At 39.3% G+C, this 19,051-nt stretch overlaps 1 protein-coding gene across 4 annotated transcripts in view; it reads right to left on the minus strand.

Annotated features, from left to right (window-relative positions):
- Positions 1 to 5,439: 5,439 nt before the first annotated feature.
- The window catches only part of LOC116509245 (polymeric immunoglobulin receptor-like), a 44,259-nt gene continuing 30,647 nt past the window's right edge, over positions 5,440 to 19,051 (minus strand). For all 4 annotated transcript variants that reach the window (XM_032218319.1, XM_032218323.1, XM_032218322.1 and 1 more), the window contains exons 4-11: positions 18,494 to 18,823; positions 18,059 to 18,382; positions 14,215 to 14,529; positions 13,448 to 13,589; positions 12,606 to 12,724; positions 11,881 to 12,009; positions 8,147 to 8,181; positions 5,440 to 7,172 (exon numbers count right to left, since the gene is read on the minus strand). In XM_032218319.1, the coding sequence (XP_032074210.1) occupies positions 7,077 to 7,172; positions 8,147 to 8,181; positions 11,881 to 12,009; positions 12,606 to 12,724; positions 13,448 to 13,589; positions 14,215 to 14,529; positions 18,059 to 18,382; positions 18,494 to 18,823 (1,490 nt within the window). In that variant the 3' untranslated portion in view covers positions 5,440 to 7,076. The remainder of the gene's footprint in view (positions 7,173 to 8,146; positions 8,182 to 11,880; positions 12,010 to 12,605; positions 12,725 to 13,447; positions 13,590 to 14,214; positions 14,530 to 18,058; positions 18,383 to 18,493; positions 18,824 to 19,051) is intronic.

Here is a 19,051-nt window from a genome sequence, read left to right on the forward strand (position 1 = left end):
GGCTCCTGAGTCTTTTCTTATTGTTCTTCAGGCCATAAAGGATTGACTCATTTCACTGTTTTTACATATGGAAACTGTTTAAATTTGTGAAATCAAATCATAACAGAAAAAAATATTCTGGATCCTGAATACAGGATCCAGAATTAGATTGTTCGTAAGGAACATGGTCTAGATTAATCTTGGTCAGGATCTTAATCTTAATCTGGATCAAGATAAAGATAGTTAGAGGAAGGAATATAAACATTTATAAAATCAATATATAAAAATATTGTGTGTCTCTGTGTGTGTGTAATGTATGTATATATGCATGTATAAATGTATGCATATACTATTATAAAAATAGCTTTGTATTTTAAACCTGATTTTTATATCTATATCTATGTATTGTGTCACAACCCCTGGCTAGCCTGGTATGGCTAGCTGATGAGAGCTAAATAGCTTGAAATAGATCTATACTAGTCTCCCTTTATTTACTTATCAGCACAAATGCAACACATCTATATCTGTATATCTATATCTGTATCCATCCGTCTGTTGGTCTGTCTGTCAGTGGACAAAATATGTCAATATGTGGACAAAAATGACAACAATTTTTGGATTTATGATTGGACAAATTCAGTATTATGGAAAGACATAGAATTATGTCTAAGGTGACCAGATGCCCCGAATTTTGGTGGAACAGTCACGATTTTCTGCAATTTGTCCCGGGTCCCGCGTCGTTATCAAAATGTCCCAATTCTTCATTTTTAATTTTGGCGCCTTCTCGCTCACTCACTTGCTCTCCCATTTTTGCCGCATTGCAGCTTGCTCGCTTGCTCCCCCACCCATTCGGACTAAGGCAGCCCAGCCTGCTGCTCACTGATTGGCTGGAGTCCAGACTCCAGCCAATCAGTGAGCGGGCTGGGGGCGGAAAAGTTTAAGTTTAAAAGTTTCACGCTGCTCGAGTCTTCCATTTTGCCTTCGCCTTCTGCTGCTTCAGGTAAGCAACTCCGGTGGTGGGACTCGGGAGGCTTCGGGTGGGCGGCGGCGGCCTAGCCTTCGCAAGGGAAGGCCTTCCCTAGCGAGGCCGCGGGCTGGCAGTAGCTGCCGTGGACTAGCCTTCCCAAGGGAAGGCCTTCCTAGCCTAGCAAGGCTGCGGGCTGGCTGGCAGGAGCTGCCGTGGCCTAGCCTTCCCCCCCGCCATACCTGCTTAGTGACCCTAGCCTTGTTGTCCATCCACAGTCAAGTCCAGTGTCTTACCTGTTTCTGAAGCTGCTGCCTCTCTGCCTGCCTGCTCCCTGTTGCTTCCATCCATCGCTTCGAGGATCCATCGCATTGGAGTTCTGCTGACTAAAAAAAGAAAAGAAAAAAAACCCAGCTCACTCACCAGCAGGCAGAATCAGAAGAACTCCGATGCAATGGATCCTCGCAGCAACAGGAAGCAACAGGGAGCAGGCAGGCAGAGAGGCAGCAGGAACAGGTAAGACACTGGACTGTGGAGGGACTACAAGGCTAGGGTCACTAAGCAGGTGTGGAGAGAGGGGGCGGAGGGAAAGGCTAGGCCACGGCAGCTACTGCCAGCCAGCCCACAGCCTTGCTCGGTTAGGGAAGGCCTTCCCTTGGGAAGGCTAGGCCACGGCAGCTACTGCCAGCTCACTGCCTCGCTTGTCAAAAGGTGATTATATGACCCCAGGACACTGAAACCATCATAAATATGAATCTGTTGCCAAACATCAAAATTTTGATCGTGTGACCATGAGGATGCTGCAACGGTTGCTAAGTGTGAAAATGGTCGTTAAGTGTGAAAAATGGCCTCCATCACTTTTTCCAATGCCATTGTAACTGGTCACTAAGCCCCTTATACCACCTTTCTTGCCACAGTTCTTAAGTGAATAACTGCAACTGATAAGTTAGTAACATAAGTGAATCTGGTTTCCCCATTGTTCTTTGTTAAAAGGTGATTATATGACCCCAGGACACTGAAACCATCATAAATACGAATCTGTTGCCAAACATCAAAATTTTGATCGTGTGACCATGAGGATGCTGCAACGGTTGCTAAGTGTGAAAATGGTCGTTAAGTGTGAAAAATGGCCTCCATCACTTTTTTCAATGCCATTGTAACTGGTCACTAAGCCCATTATACCACCTTTCTTGGCACAGTTCTTAAGTGAATAACTGCAGCTGGTATTTTGTATTTTGGATAGAATCTTTTTTTAAATAGTCTGCTGCGACTGAACACGTTTTTTCTATGGTAAATAAAGTGTGGACATCAGAAAAATCACAATTAAGTGTTGAGACTTTGAAAGCCATTTTATGTGTGAAATATAATTTAACAAATACTTGTGAAAAATTTCATGACCTTTTAAACAACGACAGCAATCTACTAAAAAAAATTCACTCAAGTGAGAAATATGCCAAAGAATAAAATAATACTGTACATAATTTTTGTAAATACATTTAATAAATATAAATGTAAATAAATGTATTATATTTGTTAATTGTAGTTATGTTGAAATAAAAAAATATTACAATACTATTTTTGCATTGTATGAAAATTTTTGTTGCTCCATAAAAAAAAAATTAATCAAGCCCCCCCCCCCCCCCCCCGGGTCAATGGTGTCCCTCTTTACCAATCTGAAAATCTGGTCACCTTAGTCTAACTGCATAAGAGGTAGGAAAGTATTAATTTCCCTGTACTTATTACAAAGAATATTTTACTTCTTAAAATATTTTTTTTTCTATTTTTTTCTAGTCTTTAACATTTGAAGAGAATATAACACCCAAAGGTAGCATAAGAACGAATGGTTGGAAACTTTACAAAAGGGAGATCCAAATGTTAAATGAAGATTTCTTGACTGTGTGTGCTACTAAGCAGAGGGACAATCTGCCTTCTGGAGTCATATCTGTATCATAGTTTTACAAAAAAAAATTAGTCATGTCTGAGATAGTATGCAAATTTCTGTCTTGGACAAGAGGCTGAACTAGAAGATCTTCAAAATCTCTTTCAACCCTATAAATCTATGAACCAGTTTATCTGGATCACCTATTGTTTCCACTTCCACTTCTAGTTGCAGTTTGTAGATCCAATTATATAACTTTTGTAAACAAATCTTATAGAAGGAAAGAGATTTACAGAGATTTTACAGGCTTGGAGGGAACTAAAGATGTTAGTTAAAGGAAAAACATATATAAGACTGATTAACCATTACTTAACTGGGATGGATAAAACATTTTAACATTGAAAATATTGAAGGACACTTTGGAAAAGTTAAATTAGAAGTGAATATCAACAATTTCAATACTGATATTTGCTTCTATGGATAGACTGTATACAAATTATGTTTTAGAAAAAAATGGCAGATGAGGAACAAATTCTATTTGACATGGCACAGATGTCGTGGCAGACATGATCACAGATCTAAAAATGGAAGTTTATGAGAATGGCATGGAAAAGGTTGTCACACTAGACCAGGGGTGTCAAACACGCGGCCTGTGCCCAGAAGCATCACACGCTAGCCACAGCCACCCCCATTTTAGTGAAGGGGGGAAAGTTGCAATACATCACAAGATGACATTGTGACAAGGTGAGTTTGATACCCTTGTACTAGATGTACAAGAGAAACAGGGACGTGCAGTCACTAGAGGCAAGGGAGGCGGAGCCTCCCCAGTCTCCTGAGAGAAAGGAAAGAGTTTTAAATATTTTTTTTAATGAATTAAAGCCAGGATAGTTGCTACCAGATTTCAAGTCACAGTGGCTTGGTGTCTGCTCTCGGTGTTAACTAGGAGGAGGCCAGAGAACTCGGAGCCTCTTTTGCTTAAGGAATTTTTCGCCTTTTAAAAGTTAAGGCGGAGTTAAAAAGCAAAAGATTTAATATGCAAAAGAGGCACTGATTCTCCCGCCTCCTGATCTGAGAGCAGCGAATCATGTCTTGCACTTGAGCGACTGCGCAAGTGCAAGGGTGATTCTGGAGAGGTTTTTCTTTCACCAGCCGCCATTTCTTCTGCAGCCAGCCCAGCACCGAGCGGGGAGGATGAGGAGGATGAGGAGGAGAAGAGCGGTGAGCCCTTGTGGCTGGCTGGGGAGGGACTCACCGCTCTTCTCCCAGCCAGCCAGCCACTCACCCCCACCCGACCTGCTCCTTGCTTGGCCGGCCGGCCGGCTGGCACAAAGACTCGCCGCTCTTCTCCCAGCCAGCCAGCCAGCCAGCACTCCCACCCAACCTGCTCCCTGCCTGGCTGGCCAGCCGGCACAAAGACTCACCACTCTTCTCCTCCCAGCCAGCCAGCCACCCAACCTGCTCCCAAGAATGTCAGTGGGGACAGAGGAGGCGGGGGGCGAGGCGGCAGAGCGCGGCAGCAGCAAGAAGCAACACCCCCACCTCTGTGTCCGACAGGCATCTTGCGTTTATGTCCATCATAAACGAGAGACACCTGTCGTACACAGCAGCGGGGACGTTGCTTCTCGCCGCTGCCGCACTCTTGCCTCACCAACGGTATCCCTCACCGCACGTCACTGAAGAGAAACTAGTTGATGTTTTAAAAATCAAAATGTAAATGCAAATAAGAAACCAAGAGAGTTACCTGGGTAATTCTTTTATGCTAGATTTACAAAAGATGCTTGGTAAAGCTTTGAAGAATCTTGTGAGAAGGAACTAAGAAGAAATTATATCAGATTCTAGCAACGTTATTTAAATGAACTAGCAATTAAAACTGTTAGGAATGAACAAATTTATAATTAATTTATTTGATCAAAGTTAAAATATATTATTTCTAGTAACCCTTAATGAAATTTCTGCTGACACTGGGACTAAAAAGATTATGTCTTATGGATTTGCCTATATATAAGAGGTGGGATATGAATGAAGAGTTATTGATGTGAATAGAGGGAAGCAAAGCATTATTAACATGTTTATACTTGTGTTGAAGGCTTTAATTTTTTCTCTCTGCTATATTTTTTTTTCCTATTTTCTACATTCTTTTTTCTTTTCTTTTGCATCTTTCACTTTTTTCCATTCTTCTTTCTTTTAGGTTGTATTAATGTTATTATTGTAGTTAATTAAGTTTATAACTTAATAAAAGTTCTAAAATTAATGATGGCAAAACATATCTCTTTACAATTGTACAAGAAATACATTACATTTTTTTCATTCAATGTTGTCTCAATATTGCTCAGGAGAAAGAAACTGAATTAGCAGTGATTATATATAATGTATCTCCAAAATCTGAACTATATTGGCTTACTATGGTTAGTAATGATATGAAAATTTGAGGGCAATTAATTACTATGACTCTACACACTAAAGAAAACAAATGGTCTCCATGTGCTTTAAAATTCTATATCTTGCTATATTCTTCTCTCTTTCTCTTCCTCATGTGAGAAACATGAACGAGAGTTGTGGTATTTGGAATTATGTTTTAAAGCCGCTAATAAAGATAAACTCAACTGTCACACTCAAATGCTTCATTAAATATTTATTGATGAAATCATAACATAATAAACATTATATGTGTCTTCAACTCATTTATTCCATAATGATCAAATGAAATCATTAGCATTACAAAAGATGGTTCATTGTTTTTTTTAAAAAAAAAATTCGAAAGCACATCAATAGCTAAATTCAGCAGAGGATCACTTAGGATTCAGGGATCATAATCAGTAACAAATGCTTTTGCTTTCAGTTTTGACTTGAAAATATCTATAGGAGGATGATTATTCTACATGGTTTTAATCAAATTCATTGTCGTGAATGCGGAATATTTTAGTACACCCAGTTAATAATTTATTAAGCACTTTTGTCTGATGGAGATGGTTGCAAAATTACAACTATCTGCAGAGGGCCTGCAGACTACCCAGCTGACATCCTGCAGTCATCATGGAAATACTCAGGCTGTTAATTTGCACAATAAAACACACAAAACAAATATATTTTTTATTTTATTCTTATTGCACTTTTGTGCTTGGGCTTTTTCTGTTTTTCAGATGTAGCAGTGAGTCTACTTTATTTAGTTCTTGGGATTTAGTTTAAAGTAAGAGATTTAATTCTGCCTGTTGCTCAGGGTTTTTTCTAGGTTGTCCCATTCTTAAATATATTTACACTTAAAGCATTCTAATATTTGGTATCAATGGAGTTTTTAAGTGTATTGTCGCCTGAGCCTTTGTAAAATTGTAAAAGGGCCAAAGAGAGGGCATTCATTGGAGACCCCTATTCAACCATAGTCTTATTGTATTATAGGTGTAATTGTTGCTGTGTCTGCTACTATTAATGGATATACAGTATATATGTGCATGTGTATATGTATGTGTGGGTGTATATGTATGAATGTATGTATGTATGTGTGTATATGTATGTATGCATACACACACACACACACACACACATACAAAATGTGCAACTAATTCAGGATTACATTTTAATCAATTTTACTGCCTTGCATCAAAAGATCAATGGTTTAGATGTGAAGCCCAGCCCAGAGGTGAAGCCATTGCTTTCATTGTCTTCCTTTCTCCCAGATGAAGGTCTAGGGTGCGCTAGAGCTAGAGTCAGGTGATTAAAATCCCTGTCCTGTCCTGAAATGTACTTAGACCACTAGCTATTATTGCTCTACCTATAGACATCAGAATAAAGTTGTCAAAATGAAAAAAGAGAGATAATTTGATGAGCTTTCCAGAGTAAATACGGTATACTTAATCTTGGGTTAATCTAATGGGGAGAGAGTGGAATCCTTCTTCGCCCCCTGATTAACCCAGTATTTTATGAAAACACATTACCATTAGGATCTGTAGAATTTCTGCCTTTTATAGGAAGACAACCAAATCACATATGCAAAACTTCTGAATATCATTTCAAAACACAGTTGGTTATATTTTTAAGATTAAGAAGGTTATTGTTCAATTTGAGTAAAGCTGTTTAATTCTTAAACCAATATATCAGACTCAGAAGTGTGTAATTGGATAAGTTGTGATGACACTGAAATTATCTGAGAAATTATCAAAATGAGTATAAGAATATGTTTGCTGATTCCAGTCATGATCTGTCTTCAATCATTAAGGCATAATTAGTTTTCACTGATCTGCAGAGGTCTCCCAAATGAGATTATCCAGATGATTGGTCTGAGGATACTTGAGAAGAAATGTTTTCTGACTGAAGCAGGAATGTTGTGTAAGCCATTTCAGCTTCCTCTTTAGAACCCTAAAATGAATAGAAATCCCAGCATTATTTTCATGGCGCCTGAGGATAACGTTATAAGGAACCTAACCAAAATTGTCATCTGCTTTTTAAAACAGTCATCCCCAAACTGGATATTCTCCAGGTATGTAATCTCAGCTCTACAAATCAGCCAGTATGGCTGCCTTAAATACTAATAATTATATTTAAGCCTAAACTTTAATGCTATAATTTCATGCTAATATTCATTATACTTAATGTCATATGCAATTAATTCCTACAATATTAGGAATCTAAACTGTATGAGATCATTGGTTTATTTAACCCATTATTGACACTACTGAGAAACAACTTTCAGAGTTTCAATCCAATTTTTCTCCCCAGCTCAACCAGCAAGTAACAGAACTGAATCTGGAATTGTTGCTAAACTATGTATCTTCCAGTCTACAATACTTGGTACAATATTTCAAACAATATGGCTTACAAAAGGTTTGTGAGAAGGTTTTACAATATCAAATAAAATAAGCTGTTCATTTAAAATTATAATGTAGAATTATATATGAAACAAAAATAACATAGCAATCTTTTTTAAATGGTCCAACATTGATTGATTTTTCTACGTTGGTCAGAGTCCCTTCTGGTGATATTGATGTATTATGTAAATTTGATTAATAAATGAATAAATTAATCCAACCTCCAAAACTATCACTATGATGAGATAGAATAGTACTATGAAACAAGAAGACATTTATTTCTCTCAAAATTGAGTAAAAAGATAGCCAACTTTACTCCAAAGTACAGAAAATTCTGATGTTAGGGACAACCATAAGAAAGTTTGTGCTTGACAAAGTATTGCTAAAAGAGACTATGATATGAAAGACATTAATAGAGAAAAGTCTCTGCATACTATCTTAAGCTCTAAAAGCAAATAAATAAACATACAAATGAATAATATTAATCCATTATAGTCCTCTCAAAATGATATAATTTGTCCTTACCCTCTTTGGTTTACCCTTAGGACTGCCTGAATGCTCTGAAAAGAATACAAGATAGATTGAATGTGAAAAAATAAAACTTCATGTAGCATCAATTCTATAATTGGCAAAATAATGTAACTTCATTGCTGACAAAGTGACAATTATATTTGGCTAGTAAGTATCAAACCTAAGGTGACCAGACATCCTGCTTTCAGCGTGACAGGCACGCTTTTGTACAATTTGTCCTGCACCACGCGCAGTTTTCAAAAAGTCCCGCTCCCACTGTTCCCTCTAAGGTGCGCGCCTGCGCAGCCACACACGTCGCTAGAAACCCCCGCGCAGAGATTTCTAACTGCCGCGCAGAGCTTTCTACCAAAGCAAACGTGGGGAAGTCCTTTGCAGGCGGCTAGAACTGGCCGCCTGCAAAGGACCTCCCCAGACTTGTTTTGATGAGCCGCCCGTGGCAGTGGTGCCTCTCTCTCCACGCGGAGCACCTGAGCTGGCTCCCGCGTTATCCCTCCCCCTTCCTCCTCTGCCGTGTTTTTGAGGCCGCGGGAGCTAGTAGGAAAGCGGCGGAGGTGGAGGCGATGGCAGGGATAACCCAGAGCCCAGCTGAGGTGCTCCGAGCGGAGGGGGAGGCACCACCGCCACTGCTTTGCCGGTGAAGGAGAAGGAGCAAGAGGACTGGCGGCTTTGAAATGGTCCCGCCGGCTGCAGATTTGATTCGGCGTAAGCAGGGGCCGAACACATGCTGAGCCGACTTTGCGCAGTGAGGCGGAGTAATTCAACCCCCCCCAAAGAACACGTGTGTGTGTGTGTGTGTGTGTGTGTGTGTGAGAGAGAGAGAGAGAGAGAGAGAGAGAGAATGAGAATGAGAATGAGAATGAGAATGAGAATGAGAATGAGAATGAGAATGAGAATGAGAATGAGAATGAGAATGAATGAGAATTGGATCAAAATTGGTGGCCAAAGGAGTGGAAGGAAGGAAGGAAGGAAGCCCTGCCCCCTGTGAAAAAAACTGAAGATGGAGCAGTGAATGAATAAGCCATAAAAGCAACAAACAGTTAATGCGTAAGTAAGCTGAGGAGGAAGTTCTCAACTAAGGAAGCAATATTAGAAAGAAATATAAAAAGCTCAATATGCCAAAACACTTATTTTAGTCTTCATTTAATTACTTGTATTGTAGTCTGATGTAACATGTTTTTAAAGTTAACGTTAGTTAGAAAAGATAGGGTACAAAACTTAAATAATAAAAAAAATTCTACATTCATTTTGAAAAATAAATGCAATACTTGATTAATTTCATATCTTTATTTAAAATAGTTTTGGCATGGCATATCATTTTATTGACTCAGTTGGAAATGATGTGGATGTTGTATCTAATTCTGAGGCATATATATTCTTAAGTAACATAACATATAGCATATTGTCCAAACTTGCTAGACTATTTAATTGATCTTATTACTTTAAAGGGGGAGAGTTTCATGATAAATTATTTTATTACATTTATGTTGTATTTATATATTATATTTATTACATTTATATTCCACATTATATATTTGTATTGTTATTTTAGTGTTTATTGTCAATTTTGATAGATATATTGATATATCAGTACTGATTTTAATCATACTAAATAACAATTACTGCTATTATTTATCAGCATTAAATATTTACATTTTTAATATCGAGTTAGTCATATTTTAGAATAATAGGATTATCTTTTAATAGGATAATTGGCAAAATCTAATTCAAATGTGATGGGTTGCATTCCAAAGGAATGTGAGAGGACAGGTTGCCTGCAAAATGCCAGGACCCAGGACCTGTTGGTGCCATGTCTCTCTCTAGCCAGTCTAATGATCTAAAAGCTGAGCAGAAGTCTTTTTTTTTTCAGGGTGAGCGGAAAAGTATAGTGTTTGAGTAGCACATTTTCATGCCTGGCATTCATCAGGCTGAAACCTCGCTCACAATTCGTGCTTGGCGCTTGGAATGTTGCGCAAATGTCCAGCAGACGAGACAGAAGTTCAAACTGTTGCTCTCTTAGGTGCTCAGGCATGAAACTGTGCCGTTCAAACACTATACTTTTCCGCTCACCCTGAAAAAAAATTAGAGGGAACATTGCCCGCTCCCCAGCCCATCAGCTGTCGCTCGGTCCCCCGCCCATCCACACGCTTTCAGTGGGGTGCATGCTGGAAGGAATCTCTCCTGTCCTCCCAGCACGCACACCACTGATTAAACTGCTCTCTTTCATGTGCAGCAAAGATCGGGCGGGCGAGAGGAAGCGCTTTAGGCAGGGAGGTGTGTGCCAGGAGGAGAGAAGCGATTCCTCCCAGCACGCACCCCACTGATTAAAGCGCTTTCAGTGGGATGCGTGCAGGGAGGAATCTCTCCTCCCAGCTCCCTTTCGCCCGCAGCAGAGATCTGGCGGGCCAGAGGAAGCACTTTAATCAGTGGGATGCGTGCAGGGAGGAGAGGAGATATTCGTCCCTGCGTGCAGCCCACTGATTAAAATACTTGCTTTCGCTCGCCCGAGCTCTGATGCCGGCGAAAGAAAAGTCCTTTCCTTTGCCTGAATCCCGCCCGAGCTCTGATGCGGGCATCAGTGGGGTGCGTGCAGGGAGGAGAGGAAAGATTCCTTTCTGCACAAGCCCTCCCCCTCTTCTTTAGAAGAGCCAGAAGCATTAGAGGAGGGGGCTTTGCGCATCCCCCCTCCCCCAAAGCCCCGCGCCTGCTTACAGCAGCCCCAGATCGCCAGTGGCATCGGACTCCAGCTCCCATCCCAGCCCTCTGCACAGGATGACGCTTGCAAAGGAGAGATGCGAGAGGCGCTGGGATTGGTTAGAATCGGATGAAGCTTGGCTTTGGAAAGGTTAAGGGGGGACAAGCGAAAGTGAAAGCCCATAGAGTGACACCACCAAGAAGAGTTTTTCAGTGTTCCACGTCCCTCCCCACTCAGGAAAGGAGGGTTGGGATCACAGGCACCTGATTCTATTTGCTTTGGGTGTGCATCATAATGTTGTAAGCCGCCCGGCATTACCTGTGTGTGATGTGGGCTGCCCTATGCATTTGCATGTGTGCGTGGGAGAGAGAGAGAGTGAAAAAGAGAGGGAGAAATAATTATATTAATTAGATAGATCAGTGTTTCTCCACCTCGGAGACTTGAAAGTGTGTGGACTTCAACTCCCAGAAGTCCACATACTTTCAAGTCTTCAAGGTGGAGAAACACTGAGATAGATGATAATGAGATGAGGGAGGGAGGGGAGAGGGAGAGAGAGAGAGAGAGAGAGAGAGAGAGAGAGAGAGAGAGAGAGAGAGAGAGATACCATAACTAGATAGACAGATAGGCAGGCAGATAGACGGATGGATAGAGAGAAAGAGAGAGAGATAGGTAGGCAGGCAGATAGATGGACGGAGAGAGAGAGAGAGGGAGAGAGGGAGAGAGGGAGAGGGATACCATAACTAGATAGACAGATAGGCAGGCAGATAGACAGACAGAAGGAGAGAGAGAGGCAGAGAGATACCATAACTAGATAGACAGATAGGCAGGCAGATAGACAGACAGACAGATGGATAGAGAGAGAGAGGATATGTATAATTAAGGTGACCAGACGTCCCTAGCGAGGCCGCGGGCTGGCACTAACTGCCACGGCCTAGCTTCCTCCTCCCACCCCCGTCAATGGTGTCCCTCTTTACCAATCTGAAAATCTGGTCACCTTAATCAAACCACAATCAAAATACATTTTGAATAGCATTACCATCCTTCTTTCCCATTTGGGTCTCATGAAACTCTTCCATTTGTGCATTGTCTTTTGCCCCATACTGTCTCACATTCTCAAACTCTGTCATGCTGATATTTGTTCTGTAGCTTCCAACTGATACAAGATCTATAAAAAGAAAAAGAACATTTCACCACAATTTGTTCCACCTTAGATTCTATATTCATACTGTATTAATTCTAAAAGATAAAAGCTGATATAGATTGTAGTCTTATTGCTGAAATCTTATTGAAGTACTATTTGAAGGAGCTACCAGAGATGCAGCTTGGGTCAGAAAAGCTTACAACCTGGTATTCGCATTGTTCCATTAATTAAAGGGCCACAATCCATAGGTGTGTTAGAGAAGGTTTTAGGACTAAATCTAAGCTCTTCTAATACCACACTAAATAAATCTATAAACTGTGACAGCCCTAACACAGATAACATTAATTCATTCTTTCTGGGTTTAATAGGAGAGAGAGAGGGGAAAGGGAGGGAGGGAGGGAGATTAAATAGAACAAATTTCTGGAATGAAAGAATTTTTTTAATTATTCAGCCATAGCACATTTATAATCCAGACTATAAAGTTTCTAATTTTTACCTTGTAATTTTATTTCTATATGTAAAAGCATTCTTTGCCCTATTTGATGCTCAAAAATATGCTAAAGCGATCAGTATAGAAATTAAAATGGTTTCCAAGGAGGTTATATTTAGTATATACTCACCAGAATGCCTAAATAATCTGAACTTCTTTATGGTAAAGGCAGTGATGAGAAGCAGAAACACAATTCCAAAGGGGATCAAAGTGGCAAGAAGAACAACAGAGTTCTTATTTTCACCATGGCTGGAAAAGAAGCAAAATTGGCATAGCAAATATACAGTATTAGTACAGTCTTAATAATATTTTTCAGAAAGACAGTGAAGAAGTTCTAGAACGTAATGCTATAGGAATGAACTTCATTCCATCAAGGCTCTCTTATGTTAATATTTCCATCTTGACTCTAAGAAAGAGATTGGGAAAATTAGCTTTTAATTTTTGATTGATTGTAGTTTTCCTTGTTTGCAGAAAAAACCCTTCAACACCCACATATGTCCACACTGATGTACAGAATGAAATAACATACTGTATAGACCTGGGGGAAGGCTATGATCATTATTTTTCATTAGTCTCAGTAGCAGTCATGTATACTAGGGAATTCTGGGTGTATATAGCTACCTGCCTGGATAATATTCTGTTGAGCAACATAGTGCTTAACCAACATGATACAAACTTGGATTGACTTTAAAAATCTGATTAAGACTGAGATTGCCTGAAACTAGTTATATTTATTTTCTAGAAATGAGATGAATTCCTGAATTGTGTTTCTGCGCAATTGCAATAACCCAGCACTTAAAACACCCGAACCTGCCACTTCTTACATCATTTTTGGCTCTCCAGAATTGCAAATTAATTTTCTATTGGTTAATATTATTTAAGCCAATAATTATATGGAGATGCTTAAATACTTTTGATTCTTTATATGCATGCATTCATAAATCATTATTAATTATTTTCAAAGCAGCTTACCTGCCTGAGGAAGTTCCACTTTCAGCTGCCTGATTGGCTTTGTCTAAGGGAGAATTCCTATTAACAGGATTTATTCCAGGAATGACAATCTCTTCATTGGGGTCTTCATTGATTCTGGATGCTTCTTCAAAATTTAGAAGTACTATTTTGGAGTATTTGGGGAGTTGGTAACCCAGAAGCAAATGAGAACAGAAAAGCCAAGAAAAAAAAATCAGCAAAAAAATCAATGAGATCATACTCAAGTTATATTCTTTTTCATAAGTAAAGGTTCCCCTCACATATATGTGCTAATTGTTCTCGACTCTAGGGAGAGGTGCTCATCTCCATTTCAAAGCCAAAGAGCCAGCCCTGTCCGGCATGATTAAACGACAAAGGCACACAAAACGCTGTTACCATCCACCAAAGGTGGTTCCTATTTTTTCTACTTGTATTTTTATATGCTTCCGAACAGCTAGGTTGGCAGAAGCTGGGACAAGTAACAGGAACTCATTCCATTATGCAGTGCTAGGGATTCGAATCGCCGAACTGATCAACAAGCTCAGAGTCTTGGCCACTGAGCCACTGCATTTCTTTAAAACTACGTAAGTCAGCTAATGAAGACAATTATGCCATAGAGAAGGAAGTTGAGAATATCATCCAGAAAGAAGGAACGGTTCTATGTTGGTGGCCATGAAATAACTTCCAAGACTTTGACAAGACTTTGACTAAGTGCAGCTGAAAATTGGAATGGGTATAATCTAATTTGGTTCCCTGTTGTTTAGACTCACCTCCTTGTACTTGCAGTTGCAATGCAGCTGTTTCTCCATATTGCTGTCCATGTTTAACACCACACCAATACCATCCTTGGTCTGTGGGTGCCACCTGGTCAAAGCTCAAAGTTAAAATTCTATTATCTTTGTCACAGCTAACTACCAAGCCGGTCTGGTTTTGTTCAGATAAGATGAGTGGTTTACATTCAGTGTTCTTCCATTTGCACCAATATTTCTGATATGTAAAATATTTGCATGGATAAGAGCATGATATAGTCAGAGAGGAGCCAGCAACAGCGCGAACTTGTTTCTTTGTTAGTAATGAAGGTTGTCCTGTGTCAGGAGAAAGAAAAAAAAAAGTGTAATAACCCCTCCCAAACACTTGAAAACAGAGTGCTTGATTTTTAGCACCACTAAAATGATTGATTATCTTGTCTACATAATACAGCTTCCTTACCCACTGAATCTACACAGCTATAATACAAGCAGAAATTAGCCGGCCTTTCCTTGGCACATAATCAATGGGTAACTGTCACACTTGAATTAGGAAATTTGTGGTGGCCCAGGAGGAGCCGTTGGAGCTGCAAACAGACTCCAATAGCAAGGGACCCTATGAGTCAACTCTGGAAGATGTGGAGGACCCTGGACAGGATTCAGACTCCGAGCAGGGACCTGAGAGGCTGGTTGGCCACCAGAAGGCGCCTGAGGCGGTGAAAGCCAAAGGGAGTTTGCCCCTGACGTCAGGCCCTGGAGCAGTGGTGAAGACATTAGGCCCTGGAGCAGTGGGGAGGAGCTAAGGGAGTTGGTCCCGGACACTAGGCAAAGACGGGCAGATAAGCGCCGACAGCAACTACGGAGATATAGAAGACAATTGGGGCTAGGTGGTTGTGATTAAGGCTCCTCCCAAGAGAGTATATAAGAAGAGACTTTGGGAGGAGACTTTTTTGCAGGACACAACTGTTATACTAAAGCTGGTGAAGGTCTATGTGTATTTCTTATCTGTGGAAGTCTGGGTTGTTGCCAAAGTCTTGTCAGTGTGTTAATTTACTGTGAATAAATTGTCTAGCAGTAATCTTGTGTCGGCGTGACTCACCATACGGAGGGGGTCAGAACACCAATTAACTAATTTAACAGAGATGGTAGTTCCCATGAATCTTTCATATGAAAACCTTAGTTATTAAGGTGGACAATGACATACATGGTAAGTTGCACACATTGCATTGTGATATAGTAAAGTGTTGTGAAATCTTGATTTAAATCTCCGTTAGCCAGTTACTGTATATACTCGAGTATAAGCCTAGTTTTTCAGCCCACTTTTTGGGCTGAAAAAAACCGCCTCGGCTTATACTCGAGTCAGTGAAAAATTTGCCCAAAATGGAGGAGAAAAAGGGGCGGGGCCATGCCGCTGGGTGACACTCGTGAATGGCCCAGTGCCCCTGTGAGTTTCCCCTCCCTCTGTGTCAGTTTGCCGCGCAGCGCGCACCGCACCATCCCCCCTCCTCACGTTCTAATGTAATGCAGGGCTGTCTTACGATTCCCCTTCCTCCCCCTCCTGCCGCTCTGCAACGATGTCCCACCTCCTCCTTGTTATGGCAAGCAGCCACATAGCGATGTCCCACCTCCTCTGGTACAGTGATCCAATGATAGGAATCACTGTGCCGTGTGTCATAGGAGGCGGGACATCGCTCCCGCGGCTGCACGGGACATCATCATCACAGCGGGACATCAGCATCATGAGGTGAGTGAAGTATTTCATTGAATACACCGCTAGTTTACTGTTTTTTTTGAAATAAATATTCAAAAACATTATTGGTATCTATTTTTATTTTTGAAATTTACCGGTAGCTGCTGCATTTCCCACCCTAGGCTTATACTCGAGTCAATAACTTTTCCAGTTTTTTGTGGTAAAATTAGGTGCCTCGGCTTATATTCGGGTCGGCCTATACTCGAGTATATACGGTAATTGTCTTCTTGGAAAAGTTTTTTTCCCAAACAAAGATGTTACAAACATATGCAATAATTTACTTGAGGAAAATAGAAATGATATTCTGAATAAAAAAATTGTCACCAGATATAAAAAGAAAACAGAATTTGGTTTTAAAAATTAAAAAGGAAATAAAAATCATAATCCTAGAAAACAACTGGAATAATTTCTGTTTGCCGCATTTATAAATGAGACTGTTTAAAATGGTAAGAAATTTCTAATAAAGTCAAAAATCATCTGAATGGATTAGAAAGGTCTTTATAGAAGGAAGAAGGACTATTAAATCAGTTAATTTTGTCCGGGATTAGAAAATATGGATTTGCTTACATTTGACACTATGTAAAAGTCTTTCTTGCTTTTTTCCTTTATGTACTTATTTTTGTAATAATCTTATTAAGAATTTTGGAAAGAACAATAAAAGATAATATGAAGTCAAAAGAAAAGCTGCACATTTCTGAAATGTAGATGTGCTGATGGGTTAGAGTAGATACATGAAATATATATTTGAACAGAATAAGTTGGCATTTGGAAAGTTGTATATTGGAGCTTGCTTTTCGGAAAAATGATCTTTCTTTGTCATATTAAATTGGAGTAGTTTTTTTAGTCTGTTTTTAAGGTTTTTTTAATATTAGGATATTGGGACCACTTTATATCTTTTAAATAGGATTTTGTTATGCTTAAAAGTTGGGATGTGTATTGTGAAATATATATGTTAATTATATTAAAATCTTACAGCTTTGTTTGGATCTTTGGATCTTTTGCTGGAGTTGGATGAACATTACTTATTTGATTGGTTTATTGTTAAGTTATGGGTTATGGGAAGAGATTGTGGAATTGTTTACAGTTGTCGTGGCGAGGGTGGGAAGGCACTTTCTGGGGGTGCAGCAGGGCTCTGTTTATACTTTTTTCTTGATTTTCTTAAAAAATAAAAATAAATGGGGAAAGGATTTTGGTTATGGATGCATCCTGATCAAACATAAAGAAATTTAAAGTTGAGAATTATTGGCCTGACACTGAGGTGCACTGGGTAAAACTCTGTCTACCCTTCTTCAAACTAATGTAGTAACTTAGACATATATTTATAGACATCTATAATGCTAAAAGGCATTAATTTGTATTCCCAATCCACCTGAAAGCTACCTGGTTGAGAAATGGTGACATAGATATAAAGAGTCTTTCAGTACCCAGTATTTCAACAGCAAATTAAATTTCTGTTTCTATCTGCGTCTTCTACCAAAACAACAACAGGATTTAAGAGTACTGCAAGCTACAGTAGATATAAATAATGTATTTATATATGTATATACATGTATATGTTATTTTATTTTTAATTTATTATACAAATCTTTAAATGCTAAATTTGAAATGAATAAAAATCATGGACAGTGGGTAATGATACTTCAAAGCAAAGACAAGCTACCTAGTAGAACTTTTTGCTCGGATAGCAGCAAGGGGGACAAGAGTTACTTCCCCTTCTGACTCATCTTCCTGCTTACCACTTACATATTATTTCTATTATTCTATTCTATTATGTTTATTTTGACTTTCCATCTGGGTTTGGAACAGCAACCCCCAAAGATTCAGGTAGCCCAAGCCAGTCTGACTTTCAAAAGGTCTTAAGGACATGCTCATCTGAGAATCCATTTTAATTGTCTGAATGTGCTAATTGTCTTTGATGCAATAAGTTTTAATTTGCTGGATTTTTTTAATTAGCTGCCTGAGCAGGTGGCCTTATATTAATCATGTGGAATAGCATTTCTCTGTAAATATATCTTATTTAAAACCAAGAGAATGGTTGAGGTGGCTTAGGTTTATTTTTTGCAGGAACTCATCAGTTAGGCAAAGGACATTCCTAAAATACATTACACCAAGCAGTACCTTCTACAATCTTCAGCTCTACTGAGGACTTCCTTTCCGATTTTCCATCAGTCATACACCAGTAATAGCCTATGTCATCCTTTTGCAGTTGGTTCAGTATGATAGTGAATGTGCCATTTTCTGGATCATCATGCATCATAAGTCTTCCCTCATAGGAATCCAGCACAAAGCCTTTATTGCTTATTAATTCAGTACATCCATTTTTTTTCCACTTGCACCAGTATTTCAATGTATTGTTTTCTTTTGGATTATAATGACATTCAACAGTCACAGAGCCACCCTGGACTCCATTTAACACTGACTGTTGTTTAGGTGCCAATCCATCTACAGATAGAAATATAAGCATAAAATTATAAAAATGTTATTATAATTGTTTTCTCAATCAGTTAATTATTTGTAGCGACAGATTTGGAATCCAAGAGTTCTTTCACTTACCTTCATAGACATGTAGATCTAACTTTTTGGATTCTCCATCTGCTCCATAATTCCCAGCTCCACAAAGATATAAACCTGAATCTTCTTTCTTTAACTGGCTCACAATGACACTGAAAGCTCCAGGTGTACCAAGATTGGTCAACAGAGTTCTTCCTAAGTAGGATGGTTCCACATTTCCATATGTATCAATCACATTGTAACAGTTGCTCTTTGTCATCTTGCACAGGTATTTCCTGTAACTTGCATACTGCACACCAAAGTTGCAGGTCATGGTCACTGTTTTTTGCTGCTCAGCATAATAAAGTTGTGCTTCCTCGGGTGGTACTTGGTCTGCATTAAAGTAATGAGAAGTCATTAGATGCATTTATTCTGCTTCCTTTATGCTGTTTTCTTGCAATATCACACAATGGTTTATATTAGCATTTTGACTAACAGTTATTTATTTTATGTTAGCATTTTAGCCACAACTACAACTATAACAGATAAGTAGTATCCAAAGTAGCTTGATAAACCATAAGCTTTATCAAAACTTAGTGATCCTGGTAAACTGTGCCTAAC

The sequence above is a fragment of the Thamnophis elegans genome, chromosome 5 (assembly GCF_009769535.1).
Source record: "Thamnophis elegans isolate rThaEle1 chromosome 5, rThaEle1.pri, whole genome shotgun sequence".
NCBI lineage: Eukaryota > Metazoa > Chordata > Lepidosauria > Squamata > Colubridae > Thamnophis > Thamnophis elegans.